The sequence below is a fragment of the Pomacea canaliculata genome, linkage group LG2, assembly GCF_003073045.1.
Source record: "Pomacea canaliculata isolate SZHN2017 linkage group LG2, ASM307304v1, whole genome shotgun sequence".
Classification (NCBI taxonomy): domain Eukaryota; kingdom Metazoa; phylum Mollusca; class Gastropoda; order Architaenioglossa; family Ampullariidae; genus Pomacea; species Pomacea canaliculata.
The window spans coordinates 20,218,241-20,240,126 of NC_037591.1; the positions used below are offsets into that span (position 1 = coordinate 20,218,241).

Below are 21,886 nucleotides of genomic sequence, written 5' to 3' on the forward strand. Positions count from 1 at the left end.
TAGCGCGATGATTAATAACAAAGAAGTCTTGATAAATCAAACCAACAAACTGCTCCTATACTGTTGCCTCAGCAATGTCCATCTCTATAGAGGCGCGTGCTGCTTCCAATGTAATGAACAGTGTTGTCAAAGGACTGAGTTTGTGTACATATTACACGAGGAGTGAGTTTGTGAGGGCGTGGCGGCAAGTGGCTGTGTGTGTGTGTGTGTGTGTGTGCGCGTGTGTAAGTGTGTGTGTGTGTGTGTGAGTGAAGAAAGAAGAGAGCAAAGAGAAGGTAACTTACAATGAGCTGCAGCCTCATAACAGGGAGAACTGCATCGTTGAGTTTCCGCCGAGTCAGCAGCTGTATGAACGATCAAGCAGCGAACCGACACGTCACACAGGGCCAACCGTTACACTACAGGTCACAACCACCTAACACTTCCACAATAACAGATGTGTGTGTGTGTGTGGCAGATTATCAAGATGAAAAGAAGTTTCAAATATAAATTACTTATAAAGGCGAGAAGAGACCAGAAAAAAGAAATTACAAAATTTTATTAGACTCTCTCAGTATAGAAGGTTGTATAACAAGTGATTGCCAAGTAGGCAAACTTCTCAATTAAATAAGTACTGATGGATTATCTTGTTTTCTAAACTTGACATGCACTAGACCAGCTTACTCCCAGCTGCGAAAGGTAGTACATACAGTAGACTTGTACATGTAATAGACTAGTACATACGGTAAACTAGTACATAAATAGACCAGTACATAGTACATATATAAATCGACCAGTACATACAGTAAACAAGTACATGTAATAGACTAGTACACACAGTTAAGTAGTACATAAATAGACCAGTACATACAGTAAACAAGTACATGTAATAGACTAGTACACACATTAAGCTAGTACATAAATAGACCAGTACATACAGTAAACAAGTACGTGTAATAGACTAGTACACACAGTAAGCTAGTACACACAGTAAGCTAGCACATAAGTAGACCAGTACAAACAGTAAACAAGTACATGTAATAGACTAGTACACACAGTAAGCTAGTACATAAGTAGACCATACAAACAGTATGCTAGTACATTATCGTAGACTAGCGTTCTTTTTCAAGGTTATCAATAACCATTGACAATTACCATATTGGCGTCTTGATGATATGAAATTCTATTCAGACATTGTACGAGCACACTTGAAAAACAGTTCTTAGTTAAAAACTTGGGAGATCACAAACTGCAATATATATTATGGAAGATGTTATACATACATCAGATATACAACATGCAAACTATGTTTAATACACATCGCATTAAAGAAAAAGACTATGTACAGCTAAAGTAATCTACTCGAACTGTAGAAACTCATTCAGACCAAGTTACAGAAGACAACTCTGCATGACTCTCGACATCAGTCTCTACAGCCGTTGTCTCCCTTAATAAACCATCCGTCATCAGCAGTTGCCAGCTTCTCAGCTTAGATAACTCTCAGCTCAGTCTCCCCCTCCCCTCAACCCTTTCTCGGTATGTGTCTCACTCTCTTTCTTTCTCTCTCTCTCTCTCACTCGCACACACACACACACGCACACACACAAACGTGCAAATCCAGTAAGCATCTGTTCACATAAACGTTGGGATAAATATTGACCTCTGTGTAAGTTTAGTACTTTGTTATCTTCTTCTGCATATTTCAGCGTCTAGCGGGAAAAGCTGCCTTATACACTAATTTGTAAAAAAAAAATGTACATTTTATGGTTCGGTAATTATATATCTTTAGTTCAAAGAGATGTGTTCTGTGGAGAGATGTTGGATTGATTCTGTGTGTTTATAATTGCATTTCCCCCTTCTTCCTCGTCCAAGGAAGGCAACTAAGCACATATACAGTGTGTAGTGGGACAGTAGCCTCCCCCACAATGAACCTGACACCAGCGCCACATCTGCGGATACTGAATCCAGTCTCCGATAGGAGAACAGATTAAATCTTTGGACTCAAATGGAACGTTTTCTTCAAATTGTAGAAAATCGAAATCTGAAGGAAAACGGTTGGAGTGGGTGTCTGGAGGCTGCTGGACACCGGCATCAGGGAGGACTGCACGTGACCTTTCACAGGAGGAGCATCTTTGATCTGTTTGGGAGAAACGAAGTCGTTCTGGACTTGCGCCTGAAAGTCGTTGCCTGGAGTCGCGGCGCGGAATCCTTGGTCGCTGGTGGAGAAAATATCACGTGACTTTTCACCAGATGTTTCCGGCACCGCTGCTGGTGGCAAAGTTTCCGATGACTGATCAAGTAGCATTTGCGACGAGCGGTATGGCTGAACCTTCGGTACAATGTGACTTTTATGTTCTTCGATGCGAAACGATTCCAAAGGAACGCTGGCCACAACGTTGTCGTCTGCGCGAGCGTCCATCGGGGCGGCCTGCTTGTTGCTGGGGCCGAGTAACCCCGAGTAGGCAACCACCTTCGACTCCTCCTTCGCTAGTGCCTCAGTTTCCGGAAGTTCCTCCCGATTCCCACCTGGCTCCTGTTGGCGCCAGTTATGGAAGAGAAAGGCAGAGCCACTGTGCTTGACTGTCTGCACCCACCAGGGCAGGTCGTGAACCACCAGACTAGCTTACTGTTGGACGGGGGATGGGTCTGGGAGGACGTGTGGGTGAGTCTTGCTGATGTCACGTGTTTAGTTGGGGTCACGTGTTTAGTTGAGGTCACGTGTTTAGTTGGCGTCACGTGTTTAGTTGGTGTCACGTGTTTAGTTGAAGTCGTCTCTGACATGTTGGCCGTCAACCTGACTGTGCCAGCCGCAGCCGGGGAAAGAGTGGTTGTCGGTCTCCCCGCTGCTGTGCTTGGCAGTTCCATGCGGCCGAGTTCAGCTCCAGTGAACTGTCCCCACACGTGGGTCTGGTCCGCCAATGCCATCAGCTTCTCCCACCAAGACTTTGTCGGCTTCCTCGAAACTTCTGTCGGCTTGGTAACAACGACTGGAGTCTGGGGCATCTGTTTCACTGGGTGATTATACAGTAACCACTTCCAGAAACTAGGGATACTTTTGTTCCAACTGGGTTTTGGTTTCTTTACTTTTTCTTTCGGAGTTGTTTTGATTGTGTTTGTAGTGGGTGGCGCTGTGGTTGTTGTGAGTGGAGTTGTAGATGTAGTAGGTGGAGTTGTAGATGTAGTAGGTGGAGCTGTGGTTGTAGTGGGTGGGGTTGGGATAGATGTCGTTGTCCTTCGAGATGTGGTTGTTGTTGTAGGAGGTCGATGTGTAGCAGGATTTCTCCCTGATGGAATGTTGCTTCCGTTTTCATCTCTGTTTCCACCTCTGCTAGGATAGTCCTTGTCGTCCTTATCGGGAATATCCCAAGGAGGCACAACCCGCGGCTTTTCGTGAGGGAATATTGGCGATTTCGGTTTCTGAGGAGGGTACCTCGGTTGAGGACGAGCGGGTGGAAGATAAGTTGGTGGGGCTGCGGGTGTTGGCACGAATTCTGGGTAGTCATCGGGGTAGTCAGGTGCAACATCTCCTTCCAAGGGCTCGATGACGATGTCTGCGCATGCGTAGAACTGTTCCTGCGGTCCGCAGCCTACGCAGGACTCACCATCAGGGTTGGTCCCCCAGCTGTTGGCTGCAACATAGGACAAGCAGGGGTATGACATGGGGACAGCGGTCGTCTGACGTGGGGACAGCCAGAGGTCTGACACGAGGGACGTAGAGGATGGAAAGAAGATAGAAAACTTGAGATGTCAGCACAAGCCACTATACCGGAAGTCAGTCAAAACCCATTTCTCACAACTCACCGACATTCCACTTCCACTGAAAGAGACATTTCTGGCAGCTGATGCCGCGCGGCAGCTGCACCTGCACGGAGTACTCGCCCACGCTGTAGGGCTCGGGCAGGTAAAGCGTTCACCCGAGCCGTCCGCCAACTGCAGCACGTGCTTGTCCAGACACGCGTGACTGACCTCCACGAACTCGCCCTCCTCGTCGTACTCAACATCCTCTAGCGAAGGCCAGTCGTATGGACACATACGAAACTCCACCCAGCTGTAATAATAATAATAATAATAATAATAATAATAATAATAATAATAATAATAATAATAATAATAATAATAATAATAATCGCAACCAGTAATAATAACGAAGACAGCAGCCAGTGGACAGTGATACTATAGGCACACTGAACAACATAAAGATGAGGTACAAGAGTAGAAGGTAGCTTTAACTGGCAGCCAGTGAAGAGAATGAAGAAGTGGTGTGACATGTTCACATTTGCGAGTCCGGAAAACGAGACGAGCAGATGAGCTCTGGACTTTCTGAAGCTTATCAATGGGGTACTGTAGACAGTTACTGCCTTTAGTGACAAAAATACACACATTTAAAATGGTTGTATGAAAAACCACTTGGAGGACATGCTGGCATTTTTAATATGCCACAAGCTCACAATGGCTAAAAATTATAAGTTTCTTCAAATTAAGGGCAATGTCTGGCAGCAGTCTGGGAGGAGACTGACTAAAGGAATCCGCAGACCAGCAAGGATTCCTCCCATTCCCCCCACAGCTCTCACTGACTTACCCGCGATGGTTTGCCGTGATCCCCATGACAACGGTGATGACGTCACCCTCCACGTAATGTCGCGTGGGGGTACCGTCGAAGTAACGTCCGCCTCTCTCGTGAGCACGTGGTCTCGGCTCCCAGGGGTCGCCACACACATCACACCGTCCACCGAACCGGCTCCAAAGTTGCTGTAGGAAAGAAAATGACTTTGAAGTTATTTCTTTTTTCACATGGTTATTTTTTTGTAACATTGGAAACCTTCTATCAGTCTAATGTAAACGTCTGTCAGTCTCACGTGAACTTGTTCAGATGACCCGAGGCACAAATCATTCCTGTGAATGTCGTGCATGGTTCAAATCCTTGCTGACTGTCCTGTCAGCACTCGCTCTGTCTCTTGTCTCCTTCCTCCAGAATCTACGTTTCGAACGCACTTCACGAACTTAGAGGCTCACTCTCTTCTCCAGACGACATGCTGCCGATGACACGACCAGCCGTCGGTAAACAGATGAATCCTCAGGACCAGGGGTTAAAGAGGAAAAGACGGAGGTACCAGGATTAACGCACATCACCAAACGAACATGTGGTGCTGAAGACAGTGAGGGGAATGCTGGGAAGCTGCGCTATTTGTGAACTGCATCCTTCTGGGCAGGAGGGCCAAAGGTCATGCCAAGTCTCCGCTGCCAGAGTGCAGCAAGTGTGCGAATGTCCACAGGACTGCATGCCCGCCGTGCGTACCGTGGGTGGAGTCGCCGGACAGCACTAAAACACAGACTGAGGCGTGCGAGACTTCTGTTCCCTTGAAGTCCGATCTTCTAATCCGTGTCTGGAATGTTCGAGTGGCCGACCCAGCAGGTGAACGAGACATGCTAAGCTTAAAGAACTCAAAAAGTAACACCCCAACTGACCGCAAGTTGCAGGTCACGGATGTGTGTCGAGATCGCGAGATTGAGATCATGAGGACAACACACTTCAAACACTATTTGTGTGCATGAGTTTGTATATATACATCATTGTGTGTGTGTGCGTGCGTACGCGTGTATTTGCGTGCGTATTTGTGTGAATGAGTCTGTGCCTACTCTCTATGTCAGCGTGCAGACTTAATCTGTATGTGCGTGCACATGTGCATGTATGTGTTCGCACGCTTTGTACTGATGGCAATTCAAAAGTCCTTAGCTTATGTCATAAGGATTGTACGTGAGTGGTTCATGAAGTGTAGGGCTCGTGAAACAGAGCATGTGAACATATGATCAGACACGGACGTCAATATCTGTCTATGTCTGCTAATGACATGTTCACTGTCAGCAATAACAACAACTATAGCTTCAGAATTTCTTGACATTCATACAACATCGCCACTAACCTCTCTCCCTCCACAGTAGCCCTGGTTGTCGTCGTAGTTAGCGTTGGTGTTGAAACCAAACCTCCACATGGACGCCCGAGATGGCGGGTCTATCAGTCTCCCGTGACCTTCCACCCTTGCCCTCTGACACAGACTCAACAGAAGGGCACCGAGGGTCACAGCAGCGAAGACACGTCTCGTAAGTTCTGTCAGTCGCCGCATGATGACCGGAACTCGACTGATGCCCTCGTCCACGAGCTGTGGCTGGTCAGTCTGGAGACTTGCCCTGATAAAGGCTGTGACCGCACTGACAGACTGGAGGGCGCTGTCCCGGGGGGAGGGTCTAGTCCCCAGCTCACTCCACCACCACTGTGTCACTCAGCATGGCGCTTCCCAGGGCACTTCGCGACCCCCTGCCTGTCTTCTGATCTGCGGAAATAACAAAATAACAAACGGGATTGAACCAGCTGTTCCAAAATGCCGAGTCAATAGAAACAAAAATAGCGACAGTAATGACAGTAATGACAGCAATGCGAAAATTTTTATAACAGTGAAGACGATGACACAGAAGTTCGCGCTACTAATAATTTTGTTAGTAATTAAAGTTGTACAACGTCCAATGACAAACTTGTTTGTGTTGTAGATAATGGGAGGGAGAAAAGTGGTAATATTTTGTTGTCGCTGCTGTTGATGATGATAACAAACAGTCACGGCAGTCCTTCCATGTGTTAATACAAGAAAAAAGCAAGGAAGACAAGGCAAAATATTTTTAGAGGAAATGAGAAAGAAAGCTCAAAGACTAGAGACATCTCTCTGCAACAGTCAAGTCTTAGGAAAGACAGCGACAGAGAACAATTTTTCATCACCAGTTAAGTACAAAGGTAGAGGAGAGCAAGGTGTGACACTGCAGTTGTTTGTAGTAGTTAACATATGTATAAACCCAATAATGTAACAGCGTGCTCCACGATCCAGCAATATAATGAACACAAGCGGACAAAATAGGAGTCTACTGGATATCGACGGCTGGGTGGACAAAATGACAGACAAAAATGTACAAGATAAAATGTAAAAACTTATATATATATATATGAGATAACATGGCAGACAAGATGAGACAGGGAGTACAAAGGATAAAATGGGAGGAGACAGTAAATTAGGATAAAATGTCAGGGATAGGGAGGGAAGAGATTTGTTGGAGAAGCTGACAACTGTCAGTTTAAACAAACAAAAAAAAAAAAACAAAAACAAAAACAAAAAAAAACAAAACAAACAAAAAAAAAAAAAAACTGCAACAACAACCAAAAAAAAAAAAAAAAAAACCAAACAAACAACAACAAAATTAGACGGAGTCTTACAAGGATAACAGTACTCCCTGCAAAACTACTGAACTCCTACAGTTCTACAATTCTTTTACAGTAACCATTGTTAGTGTAGAGGTCATAGTTTCAACAGTAACAACGCCGCAGCTGTCGTACTTACCTCAGAGGTAAACAACCACTCTATGTCGCTGCACGAGTTAACATAACTCTATATTCAAGCACACTATGAATGTGAGAAGCTGCTGCTCCGGCTCAAAGCTCATCCCAAAGCCACACAGTCACAGAAACTTTGCCTTTGTCTCGGTCCCAGACCCTTTTAGCCTCAACACAGAAGTTTTTCTCCCCTTCGTCATCCCAGAGGGCAGCACTGGCTGACGGCAGACAGCTGGCGGAGATGTCACGGAGATTGATACAGAGGGTGGCTAGCTACATACAACACCGTGCCGACAAGAAAACTTAGGATGTCCAGCTATTTGTCTCGCGCAAGTGTTAGAGAGAGGTCATGCGTGCTGTCCTGGCCTCGCGGTGGCTCAGGCCGTAGGTGCCAGCTTTTTGTCTTTTTTTTTTTAAAGAATGGGGTGACAGGCGCCAGGTCTGACGCTCGGCGTGGGTTCAAGGATGCTGCAATACTTTTTACAGTCTCGCTCACTGCATGGCTTCCAGAAATGTCGTACATAATAAGGATTTACAAACTCCCCAAAGTGCAAAATTTTTAAAATACTTTTTTTTTACTTCATTACAGGAAATTGATTCCCCAAATCTTCATTCGGAAAATACAGTTCTTTAATAACGGCCCTGATACATGAACCAGCAGCTCTCCCACTGTCACGTGACGTAAAAGGATCCACTTACAAAATGACCTGACTATTTGTCCGTGTACAATGATGGGAAGAGGGATAATTGTATTCATCTTTAAGGGATTTCTCGAAATGAACAGCCGATTCATTTAAAATGCACTCTCGTAGGTGCTTAAAACAACAAAATTAAGCAATCTCTGTAACATTATATGGCTCGAAACTGAGCAGTTAAAGCACAACGAAGGTCGTAATCTCTTCCCTCCTCCTCCTTCTTCTCTATTTGTCCGTCTCCATCCTTTTGTTCTCTAGTGTTTATTCATTTACAGTCTTCTTTGGGAACAAAGTGTTGACATTTTCTTGGTCAGTGTGTCAAATTTCGCTTGGAATCTCTACCCAAAACATTGTGACACGAAACGGGTCAAAGGTCGACCCTCGACCCCTGAGCCCCTTGGCGTGAAAGACACGTCCGTGTGTGAGCGAAGACAAAACTCGAGAAGTCTCCAGCATGTCAAAGGTTACACCAGACTTTACGGCGACAGCAAAAGTATCTCTTTCAAAAGTATCTGAGGTAGCATACCCACAGAGAATTTTCTTCTCCAGTTCTGCGAGAAAAACCTGAGTGTTGAATGCCAGATAAACTTGGATATGCAAACATAAACATGCAAACACATTTACACACCACAGGAATCTGAATGCAGTCACACAAACACAACAACCAGAAAAGCTGCTTGGTTTCTGCTTGTTGCCAAAACTGACTTTCAATTGTGATGCTCACACCTGTGATTAGCTTCATGGTGTTACAGTATTTCTGTATTGTACTTGCTTCTGAATACTGCGTTTGAAACTTGTTATCTCTTGGTTTTGGAAAAACAGGCGACTTTGCATTTTCCTTTGTTTTGATGATTTTTTTTTTTTTTCGCTCGATTAAACTATATTTAGTTATACATGGCGTGTATGTCTTATATCTTTGTCTGTAAGTATTTTGTGTAACTTTTCGTTCCCTAATGCCGGCATCGACGAACCTGCCACATTGTCATCTGCCTTAACGAGTCTCTTGTAGTCTGATCAACTGTGTTATTCGTCCTCGTCACGACCTGCCATGGCTGCACATTGAGACCTGTCTAGATACTAAATTGCTGTGTAGACACGACAGAGGTAAATGTAGTCAACATCTACTGTGGAGGAGAGGGGACCGGGGGTGCTCTACCTCTATTGCTATCTCTGTTGACTTGGTGCAGGGAGCAGTGGACACAGACCTGCTACCATTGCCTATTTTACCACAACCCTAGCCAGGGAAAAATAGTCCCACAAGACGATCGTTGGAAGAGATGAAGGCTGAGGGAGGAACATCTAACACATCATCAGACGAAGACTGCGCGATGAAAGTACTGGCCAGCACCCAGCACGTGTTCACAAGCAGGTCCACCCACCGGCTGTGGTTCACTTGGAGAGGAAGATGGCGCCACAGAGTGTCTGAACCTAGAGACAAGACCATGAACATTCCCCGCAAAAAGAGACATCATGCCGGATCGGTCGAGGCCTGGATTAACAACAAACATTCACCTGCCGGCAGGCTCCATGGTGAAAACAATGAAAGGTATCCTACTGAAACCAAAGCAGCCATTAATTCAGTTGAGAGAAGAAACATCGTTTGGTACAATACAATACAACTTTATTTATCCCCATTGCTAATTCCAGAGTTCCAGTTATAGGACCAAACACTCGAATTGTTGTTGTTTTTCCTGCTCGTGGAACGTCCGAACATTACACCAGTGCGCTCAAGTGAAGCAGCTCACCCATGAGGTGAGACACTGTGGGACTTCCACACCCGTCTTTGCCTCACAATATCATCATTGTTTAAATATTATGCTCCGAGTTTCACGCCTGGAGACAACGAAGTGGAGGAGATTAACCAGCTGCTAGACAAAGTAGTACCTCCCCATACATGTCAATACAAGACCTTAGACATCAAAGAAAGCTATGGCCACGATTTTGTTTACAAAAGTCTCATTATATATATACACAAAGTTTTTATTATCTGTTTTCATATATATATATACCCGAGCACTTGTCGAGCTCCAGGCATCAAGCTGTACAGACACCATCCAGCTGCTTGCTACAAGAATAAATGGACGCAAACATTAAGAGCAACATCTTTGAGAGGTCTCGGAAAATATTTCATTTTTACGTCGTTAAAATCCGCTTAATTTTTTTTAAAAAATCCGTATCGTTTGCAAATCGGTTTTGGCCACAACTCCTCCTTCCAATTCCTCCCCCCAATCCCCCACATCCCGACCCCCCACACACTTCCCCGTGTGACTGCGTGTTGACGAGGTGGCGCACGTGCCTCCACAGCAGGCGAGGGGCGACAGTGCAGCAACATCCGTGACGCACGCCGCTAGGGGGAGGCTCTGCAGCCCTCGCCACCTCATACGTGCCGTCCTGCTTCCAACTGGGTTTTGCATTAACAAAAAAAACCGTAGTTTCCCTCCTCTGTCATTCACCAAACGGATTAAGATCCCAGGTACCTCGCTTACCTTGTTCCCCCATCTTCATCTCCATCCCCCAACCATCCAGTGTTTAATCCAGTGTTTAACATTTTAACGAATTCTGTGAGATGTTTTGCCATTATGGTTTCCTATTTTTTCCCTTTTCAAAGGGATATTTTGTCACTTGGGCCTTTCTGCTACTGGAAGTGGCGATGACCGTGGATCATGGCGTCAGCTTGTCCAGACATTGTGTCCACGTGGTGGGACTCGCGATCACCTCCTCACCTGCACCTGTCCAGTAATTATAACTGGCTTGCATAGTTTCATAATTGTCACATTAAACTTTATTTTAGTGACAATGCACGCAAATGCCCGTAAACGACACTTGTGTTCAAAGTACTGCAATTCGAGAAACTTTAACTTTGGTTTATATTGCCGCTGCTAGAACACCACATACACACGGTTCTCTAAATTTGTAGTTGCTCTGGTTGTGTTTACTGTGTTCATAGCTTCTTAGTTTATTTCTACTGGTTGTGCAGTTAAAACGATTATCCTTGTCCGCATCTTTTTTTTTTACTTTGAAATAAATATGATTAACATTTGATTTGCGTAATTGACCTGAGAATATATATATATGTATGTAATTATTATCCTAGCACTAAATACACAGTAACAACACTATTATTATAGAGCTGGTAGAATGTTTTCGTTCTTGGGGTTTATTCCCTGGAAAAAGGGTTGCGAAGTCATAACAGCTCATGTCCACCTCCTCGTGACAGATTATTTCTTCTGTGTCAATGCCAGACCAATGTGGACCAACTTGTGATTAAGTGTGGCAAAGATGATATATAACCGCGACGCAAACTCTTTGCCAAACTTGACCAGAGGTTTGTCCACATTTGTGCTGTTAGGAACCGCCTTCAGCAAACAGCAGTGACAGAAATCACCAAAGCAGCAACAAAAGAAACCAAATGAAGTGCTGTGAAAACAAGAACTTGTGGGACAGCAATAAGAGAGAATCTGCGAGAAGAAAAGCTTGAAAGACAAGAAGAACACAGTGGGTATTAAGGTGGTAACAAGAAAGTGTACTATAGGACATCTGACGATTCTTTTTCCATTGGTAACGCCGTGGCTGGCCCTGTAAAAACTCATTTTAACCGTTGCACCAGGACGTGATCATGACAGACGAAAAAAAAAAATAAAAATGAAGAAGAAGGTCTGGTAAAGCATCTTGATATGTTACTTATTTCTTGTAGTTCAATCCTTCCTCTTTTACAAGCCAGACTCGGAGGTGTAAACACAGAAGAACAATAAAGACCTATGATCAATAAATATTCAACATCGTCCTAAATCACTTTATTAACTTTTATTCAAAAGACAGGATCAAAGAAAGCTGTTTGTGAAAAAAAAAATTGTCAAAACACTGCGATAATCGTTAGCAGAAAACGACATAACGGAAGGTAGATGTCTACTGTATGTATGCAAGAGCACCAATTCAAACTGAATAATAGTCAAACATGTCAAATGCAGTAACGTGGCATATTTTCACGGATGAAGCTGTGCAAGTACTTATCTACAACTCGTAGTTCACATCTTCACGGTCATCGTAATGTGTGACTAAAGCAGATTCAATGTAGAAGTGGAAATAGTTCATGTCCACACAGCAAATCATCGTAGATGGCTAGGATCTACATGCTCACGAAGCAGAGAGGACAAAGCAACTACATCGACTTGTGACCTCCCGCGAACTGTGCGAAGAAACGTTAGATGAGATGACGGAGGCAGGCGGTTGATGGCAGGCCTGACGAGAGGGTGGGGAGGGACAGGTGAGTCTGGTGTACCCGGGCCCGGTCTTGGTCAGTAGAGTTTTGCCTTCTTCTTTTCCTTTTAAAGAAAGGTTGAAGTAGCATTCCTCACTCTGGGGATTTTTTTCCTATGGAGAGGGATACTTCAACTTTGATCCTTTAATGTCATTTTTTCTCATTTACTAACCACTCACGTGTAACCAACTCTATGCTCAAGTAGTGAGGGAGAGCCTGGAGCCAATTGTCCTAATGTTTGCAGTCTATACTACGTTAGAAATGTAGATATTGACAATCGAATTGTAAGTATATTATTACTGGGAAAATTATTTACAATTACAATTACAAGGGGTCCGGAGAAATCGTCTACCCCGGCTCTCGGCGGGAACAGTCGATGGTGGAAGTCGCTGTGAGGTAGATTTGTACATAAAAAAAGTTCTAGTGCATACAAAGAAGGAACAATACAGATCAGTGGTAAATGCACACAAAAAGCACCCATCAAGAGGACACATACATCAACGAAGAAGACAAAAGAGAGATCGAGAGAGAACCTGAAGCCAGTCAAGCGAAGGGACATCGATTCAAAATAAGAGACAAGAAAAGTTTAGGAATAATTAAGGGATTAAAAAAAAAAACGACAACAAATAAAAAGAAAAAAGGAAAAAGGGAAAAAATCTTCATGACATTTACCTAAAGCTGAACTAATTATCACTACGATGATGGTGTATTTATTGTAGTGCGTGAATATATGAATGCATCAACGTTTTCTTACCAGATTGTCGCTTTTCTAAAAATTCGGCATTAAAGTAGATGGTAGAGCCGAATGTCATTTCTGTAGACTACAGCCGAAAGACTATTTTGCAAATATATTCATTATTGGCCTACAAATGCATACCTATTATAAATATGTTCTCCCGAGTGCAAAATAAACTGTGAAAAGAAAGCAAATGTCAATGTCTAGCAAACAATGTGAAGATGTCTTACTGTCTCAGCACTAGTCCTTAAGACTTTCGACTGTTGCACTGTCCGGCGTTCTCTGAAAGATTATCTCCTTTAATCGCGGATTGCAGCAGACTACTCGCAGACGATGTTGTCATTCATTGTTACTGGAAAACCAGATGACTGACGAGCGGTACAGACGGCCCTTTTCATCGTCTGTTGGGAGGAGTTCCTTTCTGACCACCCCTCATCCTATCCCCGTTCCGCTCTCATTTTTTCCTCCCTTGTTGGCTGTAGGCGCTGTTGCATCCTCCACCTTAATCACAGCAGCAGCACGTGGCCGCAAGACATTGCATCTCCGTGATTTTCTCATAATGATCAGGGAGGAGAAGGGAGGAGATGGGGTGTACACAATAAAGGCCTGCGTGCGTGTTTGTAAGTCTGTGTGCGTGTGTGTGTGTGTGTGAGAGAGAGAGAGAAACAGCGTCCCTACTCTGTCTAGTGCTAAACGAAAGCCCTCCCAGTTGGCCTTGGCGGGGTCGGTTTCTGTGTTAGAACAGAAATTCTGTAATTGTTCTTCATGTCAAACTCTGATGACACAGGCTGGCGGGCGGACATTGGCGCGGCAGTGTGGTCTTGTGAGATGGGTGCGGCCAGAACTGTGAGGACGGCGCATTTCCGTTCATGTTACAAGCTTTTCTCACGAAAACGAGAAAATAAACTGGGCAGCAAGGGAGACAATACCATCCTAACAGCGTCGTCGTCGACGACGACGACGATGATAATGATGATGACAGCGACGACGACTACGGGTCACGTGTAAATTGCATTCCCTCCAGACAACAGAGCTCACTGCACTCTAACATGGTACAGACTGACACACATAAGTTGTCTAATTACAATATACTTATTGCTCTACTCAAACACACAAGATTTACATCAAAGACAATTATAGCCATTTATTTACACCCGCGCGCGCACACACACAAAACCTTCTAGTCTCCTAAAGAAGAGTTATAAATGGTAATTAAATAACTGTTATGTGTGTGGGTTCGTGCGAATGTGATAATAAAAGAATGTTATCCAATATTTGGCAATAATTTCCAAATACTGTCTGATGTATTGCTATGAACGAAACATTCGGGTATTCTGCAGTTTTTCATTCAGTTTTGACAGCGCCCTAAAGTTTCAGACGCAGATTGCTCTGATATGATAAAGTCCGCAATGATGATGATACTCGTCCACTGCACTCCCTTCTCCCCTCTCCCACTCTTCCTAAGGAATGACTGGATGGAGAGGAAGGAGAAAGTGTCTGTTGCAGCCAGCATGCCGTGAGGAAGCTAACAAAGGCTGGAGCAACAAATTCACTCGACTTGTGTTTGATGTCCTTGGCGAGGGTGCCAAATAAATGTGAGCAGGCGATAATTCTGGCACCCCTTGTTTGTCTTTTTGTCTGCGAAGGTCAGAAGTGTGATTGGATTGTTAGCTCAGATATAGGGATGGCATACATGCAGACAGATGGGCGCGTCTAGGTGACAGTTTAACCCGCTCAGGTATTCACGTGGAAGATTTCACCTGCTTAACCCGTTTGCTGGCTGCGCGAATGTTTATCTGTATATTTGAAATTAGCAGTGGCTTCAGGGCTTGTTGATGTCTCCCGCGAACTGTGATTTTATTGTTAACTTTCCATCTACCACTTCATTTGAGTCAATGTTTTATTAATTCTGCAGTTGATGTTTGTGTGTGTAGTGTAGCAAAATGGTGAAACAGTTGCATGTTCCAAGAATGTAACGCACGTGTGATCAAGTACTGCTGCTGATTCGATATCTTTACAAAGCAATACTAATGCAATTCATAGAGAGCATATACCCTTGTGAAAGTGAGCTCAACACCCTGTACACAAAAGGATACAAATAAACCAACAGTATAATGGTATACTAGAAATATTAGCGTCAGCAAACAAATGATATAATTACAAACATGAACGATCGCTCGATCAGAGTTTATGGATGAAGATAAAGAACTAAAAATCTATCATTATTTTGTAATGCACAAGGAAATGATACATCTGTTGTATTTACTTTGTAAGTTATTAATTTAAGCGCTTAACATCAGTTGAAATTTTGAGATCTGACTAGTTTTGTGAAACTGCATTTTCGCCACCAGGCATGAATGAATTCTTCTCGACATGTCGTCTACGTCACTCTAGTCCCCGCACTGGCTCCAAGAATTCCGGTCACTTTATGTAGGTGAGTAGTTGAAGCCCCTACGCTCCTCGAGGACTAACAAAGACTAAACTATGCACGCGAGAAGCTGAGTCCTTCTCTACAGTTGAGTGAAATGCATTTCGACCACGAACTAAAATCTATCCACGTCCACGTTTCGACGTCTGTTGGGTCGACGACAGTTATCTCCCTTAGACAGGCGACAAGCATGGCCGGCGAAGAAAGTGTCAAGCAATGCACAGACGAAGTTTCTACACCGTCAAGTGATGATATCGATGATATTAGGGAGCATGAACATTTTCTGAGAGTAATCGAGGCATTCAAAGGATATAGGTGGTATATTTATGCGAAATAATAAAAAAGATTTATGTTTCGAAACAGGATGAAAGTGCTTTCATTGTATTTTTCGTCTGCTAGTGCTACTATTAGACAAAGCCGATGTTTGCCAATCGTATAATACAATTTACTTTCCAGATCAAAACAGAACAGAGACCAGAACATCTATGTGTTCAATTTCACAACTTTTGTTATGGCTCCAACTTGTTTCTTAATCCGGCAATCGATACGGTTTTTAAGTTTCCTGTTTAAATCAGTATTCACTTTTTTAAAAAAAAAGTGTATTAATTTAAGCATACTTATATTGCGAAGGTAATGGTAGCTATATCTGCACTGTAAAATTTTAAAAGCCAAGGTTAATATGCGAAGTAAGTTTGGGTCGACATCATCAGACACACACATTTGACATCTTTTTAGAAACCTTAATTAGTGGCAGTCATATTAGTAAATTAGATGTTCTACACGATTGCCTTTTTCATACTTGCTTTTTTGAAGGTTAAAATATGGTATATAATAGAGAAAAAGTTCTGCATTTAGTTTATCTCTTTGACATTTAAGATGAATTTTTCTTTTTCATTTACTTTTGCCATCATAATGACATTACTTGAGCTCTTTTCTTCTGTTAAAAGAATAGGGTTTCCATGTGAGGTGTAACACATATTAATCTTTATCATATTCGCATTAATGTTTTTATAAAATAGCCCAATGACTAAGGATCTACGTAATCTTATGCACATTATTTTTTTGACTGTGCAAAGATCCCACTGCCTGCGGCGAATCCAAAGTGCAGAAGATGATTTTCTGGAGTTGCCAGAACACCATCAGCAGTACCTGCCTAACTTTCGAGATAACTTGGATGTAATGCGGACCTGTGTTGCCCACAATCATGAGGTCATCAAAATCATGATTCAAGATGCAGAGACTATGTTTGAGAACAGAAATCATGCCCTTGTCAATGTATGTCACAAGTTTCAGAAATCTTTCTTCCAATATTAACTAACATAAGTGTTTTAGCTGTAGACATGTTCACATTTGTTAAAATATGTTTAATGGGAGAAAGATGAGAGAATTAAGTTCTCAGTGTTCAGAAAAAAAATTGCTTTACATTTTGCTTATTTGTTTGTTCAGTCTTTATTATATATTATAATTGTAGCTGTACTGCTGGAAAGTCAGGGCACTAGTTTTAAAACTGTGCAATTTATTTACTTTTTACTTTCATCAAACCAATAATACCTGTTTTTAAGGCTTTTAACTTGATGTTGTGAAATTAATTAAAATGAGTAGAAATTACAGAAAAATAACAATACAAATTATACAATATAAATATTTAGCAATTTGTGGGTTGGGAATCCTGTTAACATTAAGTTGCCTTTTAATGCCCAAATAACTAAACAAAAGAGTGCCATTATTAAAGTTATGAATATCCTATTTCCTAGCACTGGGGACATTTTTGTAAATTATTTTGCAGGGAGATGATGACCCTCACATTAAACCTACAGCCTTTGACATGGACAAGGTCAAGACGACACTCAAGCAGTTTGTGCGAGACTGGAGTCAAGCAGGACGGGCAGAGAGGGCAGCCTGCTATGATCCTGTTGTTACAGCAGTAGAGAAAAGATTCCCTTCTGAAACACAGTGAGATTATTCACTATTTGTTTTGATATGGAGGCTGTGAACAATTCATCCCATTTTTTTTTAACATAATAACTTTTAAAGACATAATAACAAGAGGCATATGATAATACTACAATAATATTATGTATGTAGTACATATAAGGAGGAAAGACAAGCACATTGTTAGATTTGTTAGAAAATTATTAGACTGCTGGATATAAAATTTCTAATTATTTTTATGGCAGTCAAATATGTTATTTTCTGTACAGTAACATTTGCTGTACAGTGACCCTACAAAAAATTACCATGCATTAGAAAGAGATCAAAACTGTGACCTTATGAATGTCCAACTACATCTTATTGCCAAATGGTCTCAGTTCTTCTATTGGTTGAGTATCAATGTGCATTAATGATGCAAGTTATGGGTTTTTCTTTACTTATGTGCATGGGGTCTTTATAGGGTTGCATTCAGGTTGACCTTCAAAAGCTAAAGTTTCTCTGCCCACCTCTCTCTCTCTGTGTAACACACACACACACAGAGTACACACAAGCATATATATGTATATGTACTAATATATTTGAAACTGACATAAAATAGTTATTTCGGCTGCTTGTGTCTAAATTCTGTCATGCATATGTTAGTCATATGTCTCCATCCTGTGTCTTGCATTTTTTTCAGCGATCGTCGCTCAGTCAGCGTCTTAGTACCTGGAGCAGGTCTGGGACGCTTAGCCCACGAATTTGCTCGACGAGGTTACAACTGTCAGGGCAATGAGTGGAGCCTCTTTATGCTCATTGCTTCAAATTTTGTTCTCAACAGGTATGTAGGTGATGTACGTTGCAATGTGTAACCCTAATTACTACATCTGTCTATTTTTAACCTTTTTTACCATGGAATTTTACATTCAGCCTTTGTCGTTCACCTTTTTGTATGATTTCTTCAGGTCGTGTTCTTCATGTACTTGATTAAAACTCAGACTATGACATCAATGTTGTGGTAGAGCACTATACAAATATAGATTTATCATTATTAATGTTATGATTATCAGAAACAAACTTTTCATCTTCTGAAGATCTGAGTTTGGTGGGATGGGAAAAACATCCATCTTTGAATGATAGAATAAAAGCTTCATCTTGTGAGAAACTGAAAGTCATTTCCCTCTTGCATGTTGTATTTTTGGGTATATATCCTAGACCTTTGGATATATATGCTTACCTTATTTTGTAGCATGTAAATAGTTAAAATTTGCCCTTTGCCTTTATAACACAAACGGGGCAGGTGCAAGGAGGTAGAAGATTTTCGTCTGTACCCATGGGTACATCAGTGGAGTAACAACATGAGGAGCAGTGATCAAACAATGCATGTGACATTTCCAGACATCAACCCATCAGATCTTGCAGAAGATGTCAGTTTCTCCATGGCTGCAGGCGACTTTTTAGAAGTGTATAGAACATCAGGTGACAACATGTTTTGCTGATTCAAGGACCTCTTGCAGGGTTCTTGCTACTGTATTTAATATCTTGTTACCAAATTGAAAGAAAATCTAAGTAATCATTAATAAGTTCACAGAAATCTTACCAGAACTTTGCATTGTATTTGCAGTACAAATAATAGCGATGGGTGAAAAAAATCTTGGGGACTAATTCTGCAAGCATTAAGAAGGCTAATACTGTACATTATTAAAACTATTTTAAACTTATTGGGCTTTGTTTATAACAAGCTTCAATTTTCCACCTTGGTGAATAGCTGTTTTATTTGCAAGAAACAAGATTTAAAAATTAATATATTTACCTGCTGCTCAGAAAGAAATCAAAATCCAGGTTTTCAAGACACCAAGAATTAAGACTCAATAGCATCACTTCTTGTTTTCTGACCTCATGTTACCATTTATAAACTTTGCCAGAGATAGTGACTACAGATATACTTTTTCAATGAAAAATTTGCTTTAAGAAATACTACCAACATACTTGCATAAAGAATCATGAGGGAATTACTGTGCATGGATAGCATGAAAGTAGAAAGTAAGTTGTGTTCAAACTTGTACACCTGCAAACCATAATACACTAGTTTAAATAACGTTTTTTTAAGCGGTTGTAAAGTCTTTCAATATTTTTTTTAAAGTCAAAAGACCTTATTTAAAAGTTGGTTGCTGAAGAGCGAAAGCTCAGAACTGGCGATAGAGGGGGGCTAGCAGGGGTGACCATCCTAGGCTTTGTGCCTGAGGAGCCCCCGCAAAAGGAGATTCTGTGATACACTTTATAGTTTACACTTATTACTAAAGGCCCCGTATATAACATTTGCCCAGGGCCCCTAAGGCCCATATTCCTAACACCAGCTCTGAAAAGCTTCAAATAATTAATGTGTTATATGTAGCAACATCATCAAAATTAATATTGATGATGATGATGATGATGCAGGTGTATGGGACTGTGTGGCTACTGTTTTCTTCTTGGATACTGCTCATAACATTGTGGCATATGTGGAAACCATATGGAAGATTCTTAAACCAGGAGGATACTGGGTAAATCTAGGTAAATTTCCACACATTTTACAGTTTGTATGAATGTCAAAAAGGTAGTATATTACATATATTTCTGCTTTCTTTGTGAACATTTTTCTTTGCTTATCCTATCAAATACATTTGAAAAGACATGGCTTAGACTCTTCTTTTCTTCACATAATGGGTTTCTCCAAGACAAATCGATACATAGTGAACAGTGTTATGCTTGCCAACAGCTGTTATGTGGGTACTCTGGCAAAATGACATGAATATTTTAGATTGTAAGTATGCTCATGGAATATGTTACATAAAATTCAGTAAATTGTTTAAAAAATATTAACACTCTCTAGCTTTTCTTACCTCATTTCACACACACATTTGTCTGCATATTTCAACCCCTTCCCCTACCCTTGACCTTCTTTCTTCCATAGCTGATATGAGAGAATTACATACATAAGGAGAAGTTTCATTTTTTTTCCCCGTTAAATTTTAGCAACAATATCTGCTTAGAATAACATAATAAATCTTTGTGAATACACTGCTTTAAATTGCATCTGATCATAGGAATTTATTACAATTTTCAGTTATTGTTTGGTTTTATTTCCTTAAGTAACAAGGTGAAAAATTTACTTTCATCCTTTGTTTATTGTAACAGGTCCACTGCTTTACCATTACTCTGAAGTACCAGGGGAGAGCTCTATTGAACTTAGCTATGAGGATTTGAGGAATGTCATTGGAAAAGTGGGGTTTGACATTGAGGTATTTATGTAGTTAGAATGCAATTGCCAAACATATGAGCTGTAGAGAATTATCTCTAACTGGGCTATGTGTTGTACTTTTATTTTTATACTTATTCACTTTTATGGATGGCCTTCCACAGCAATACCCAGAATTAAATGATTGTGATGACATCATGTCCATCTATATTATGTTGATGTTCTTTTTAGTTGATGACTTTCCTTCTTTCACATCTTCAGCAGATCCTGAATGAGAAAATTTTTTTTTTTATTATTTTAAACAGGAGGAGAAAGAAAATGTGAAAGCCACCTACACGCAGAATCCATTGTCGATGCTGCAGTATGAATACAGATGTGTCTTCTTTGTGGTGCGCAAGCCTCTGGAAGCTTCTTTGTCATGACATTTTTGCTTACATTGTTTTTTCGTAATAGTTCATGTCATTACTTGTGGTTTTGATCACAAGTAAAGGAAAACAACTGTTTTTACCTCGTGAATGAGCATGCCAGTTTGTTGAGTTGTGGTCTTGCACATGTGTGTGTGGGTGTATGAAAGAGAGAGCATGTTCTTGTGGTTTTATGTATGCCTATCTCCAGGAGGTGTACACTGAAGTGGTAAGCAGATTGGCCATGTACGTTTGCAAAATACACACAACTTTTCAGTCTTGCATTACAGCAAATGGAAATAGCTGCTGAACTTTAATGTGGTCCACTCTTTCTTTCTTTTTTTTTTTTTTGTGTTTCCACAAAAGTTATTTAATAGAGGCAAACCAGCAACACATACTCAATGTGGTCCACTCTTTCTTTCTTTTTTTTTTTTTTGTGTTTCCACAAAAGTTATTTAATAGAGGCAAACCAGCAACACATACTCTCAGTATGATTAATAGCTGTTACCAACACACAGACAAGCTTTTTGTATGTTCATGAAAGGGGATTTGACATTAAATAGGTACATGGGTTATTCATAATTTTTTATAAACAGTTGAATTTTCTCTAAGCCTAAATGTGACTTTTAGTAAATGAGTTCTAGATTTCTTGAGAATCAGTCATTATTATTCAATATCTATTTGAATACCTTCATGTAAATCTGCTGCACATTTATCTGAATTTACAGATGACTTTTGTTGTAAATAAATTATAATGATATCTTGTATCTGGGTTTATGTTTGAGTTCTTGGTTGAAAGAATTCCTCACTTGATTATATATAAGTGAAAGTAAGTTGAAAAATATGTCTTCAAACTTCGACATCA

The 21,886-nt window shown here is 41.3% G+C and overlaps 2 protein-coding genes across 2 annotated transcripts; one reads left to right on the plus strand and one right to left on the minus strand.

Moving 5' to 3' along the window:
- Window positions 1–756: 756 nt before the first annotated feature.
- LOC112556205 (mucin-2-like) lies at window positions 757–8,252 on the minus strand. The gene is given in 6 exon segments (XM_025224992.1): window positions 757–3,608; window positions 3,781–3,858; window positions 3,861–4,027; window positions 4,559–4,728; window positions 5,901–6,308; window positions 7,359–8,252. Coding segments are annotated over 5 exon segments (1,758 nt in total). The 5' UTR covers window positions 6,102–6,308; window positions 7,359–8,252; the 3' UTR covers window positions 757–2,466.
- A 7,374-nt stretch (window positions 8,253–15,626) lies between these two features.
- Window positions 15,627–21,788, plus strand: LOC112556200 (carnosine N-methyltransferase-like). The gene is made up of 8 exons (XM_025224987.1): window positions 15,627–15,783; window positions 16,545–16,743; window positions 17,255–17,421; window positions 18,080–18,220; window positions 18,680–18,858; window positions 19,819–19,932; window positions 20,557–20,660; window positions 20,923–21,788. Exons 1-8 carry the CDS (start codon window positions 15,659–15,661, stop codon window positions 21,037–21,039), a joined length of 1,146 nt encoding a protein of 381 aa, XP_025080772.1. The 5' UTR covers window positions 15,627–15,658; the 3' UTR covers window positions 21,040–21,788.
- Window positions 21,789–21,886: the final 98 nt, after the last annotated feature.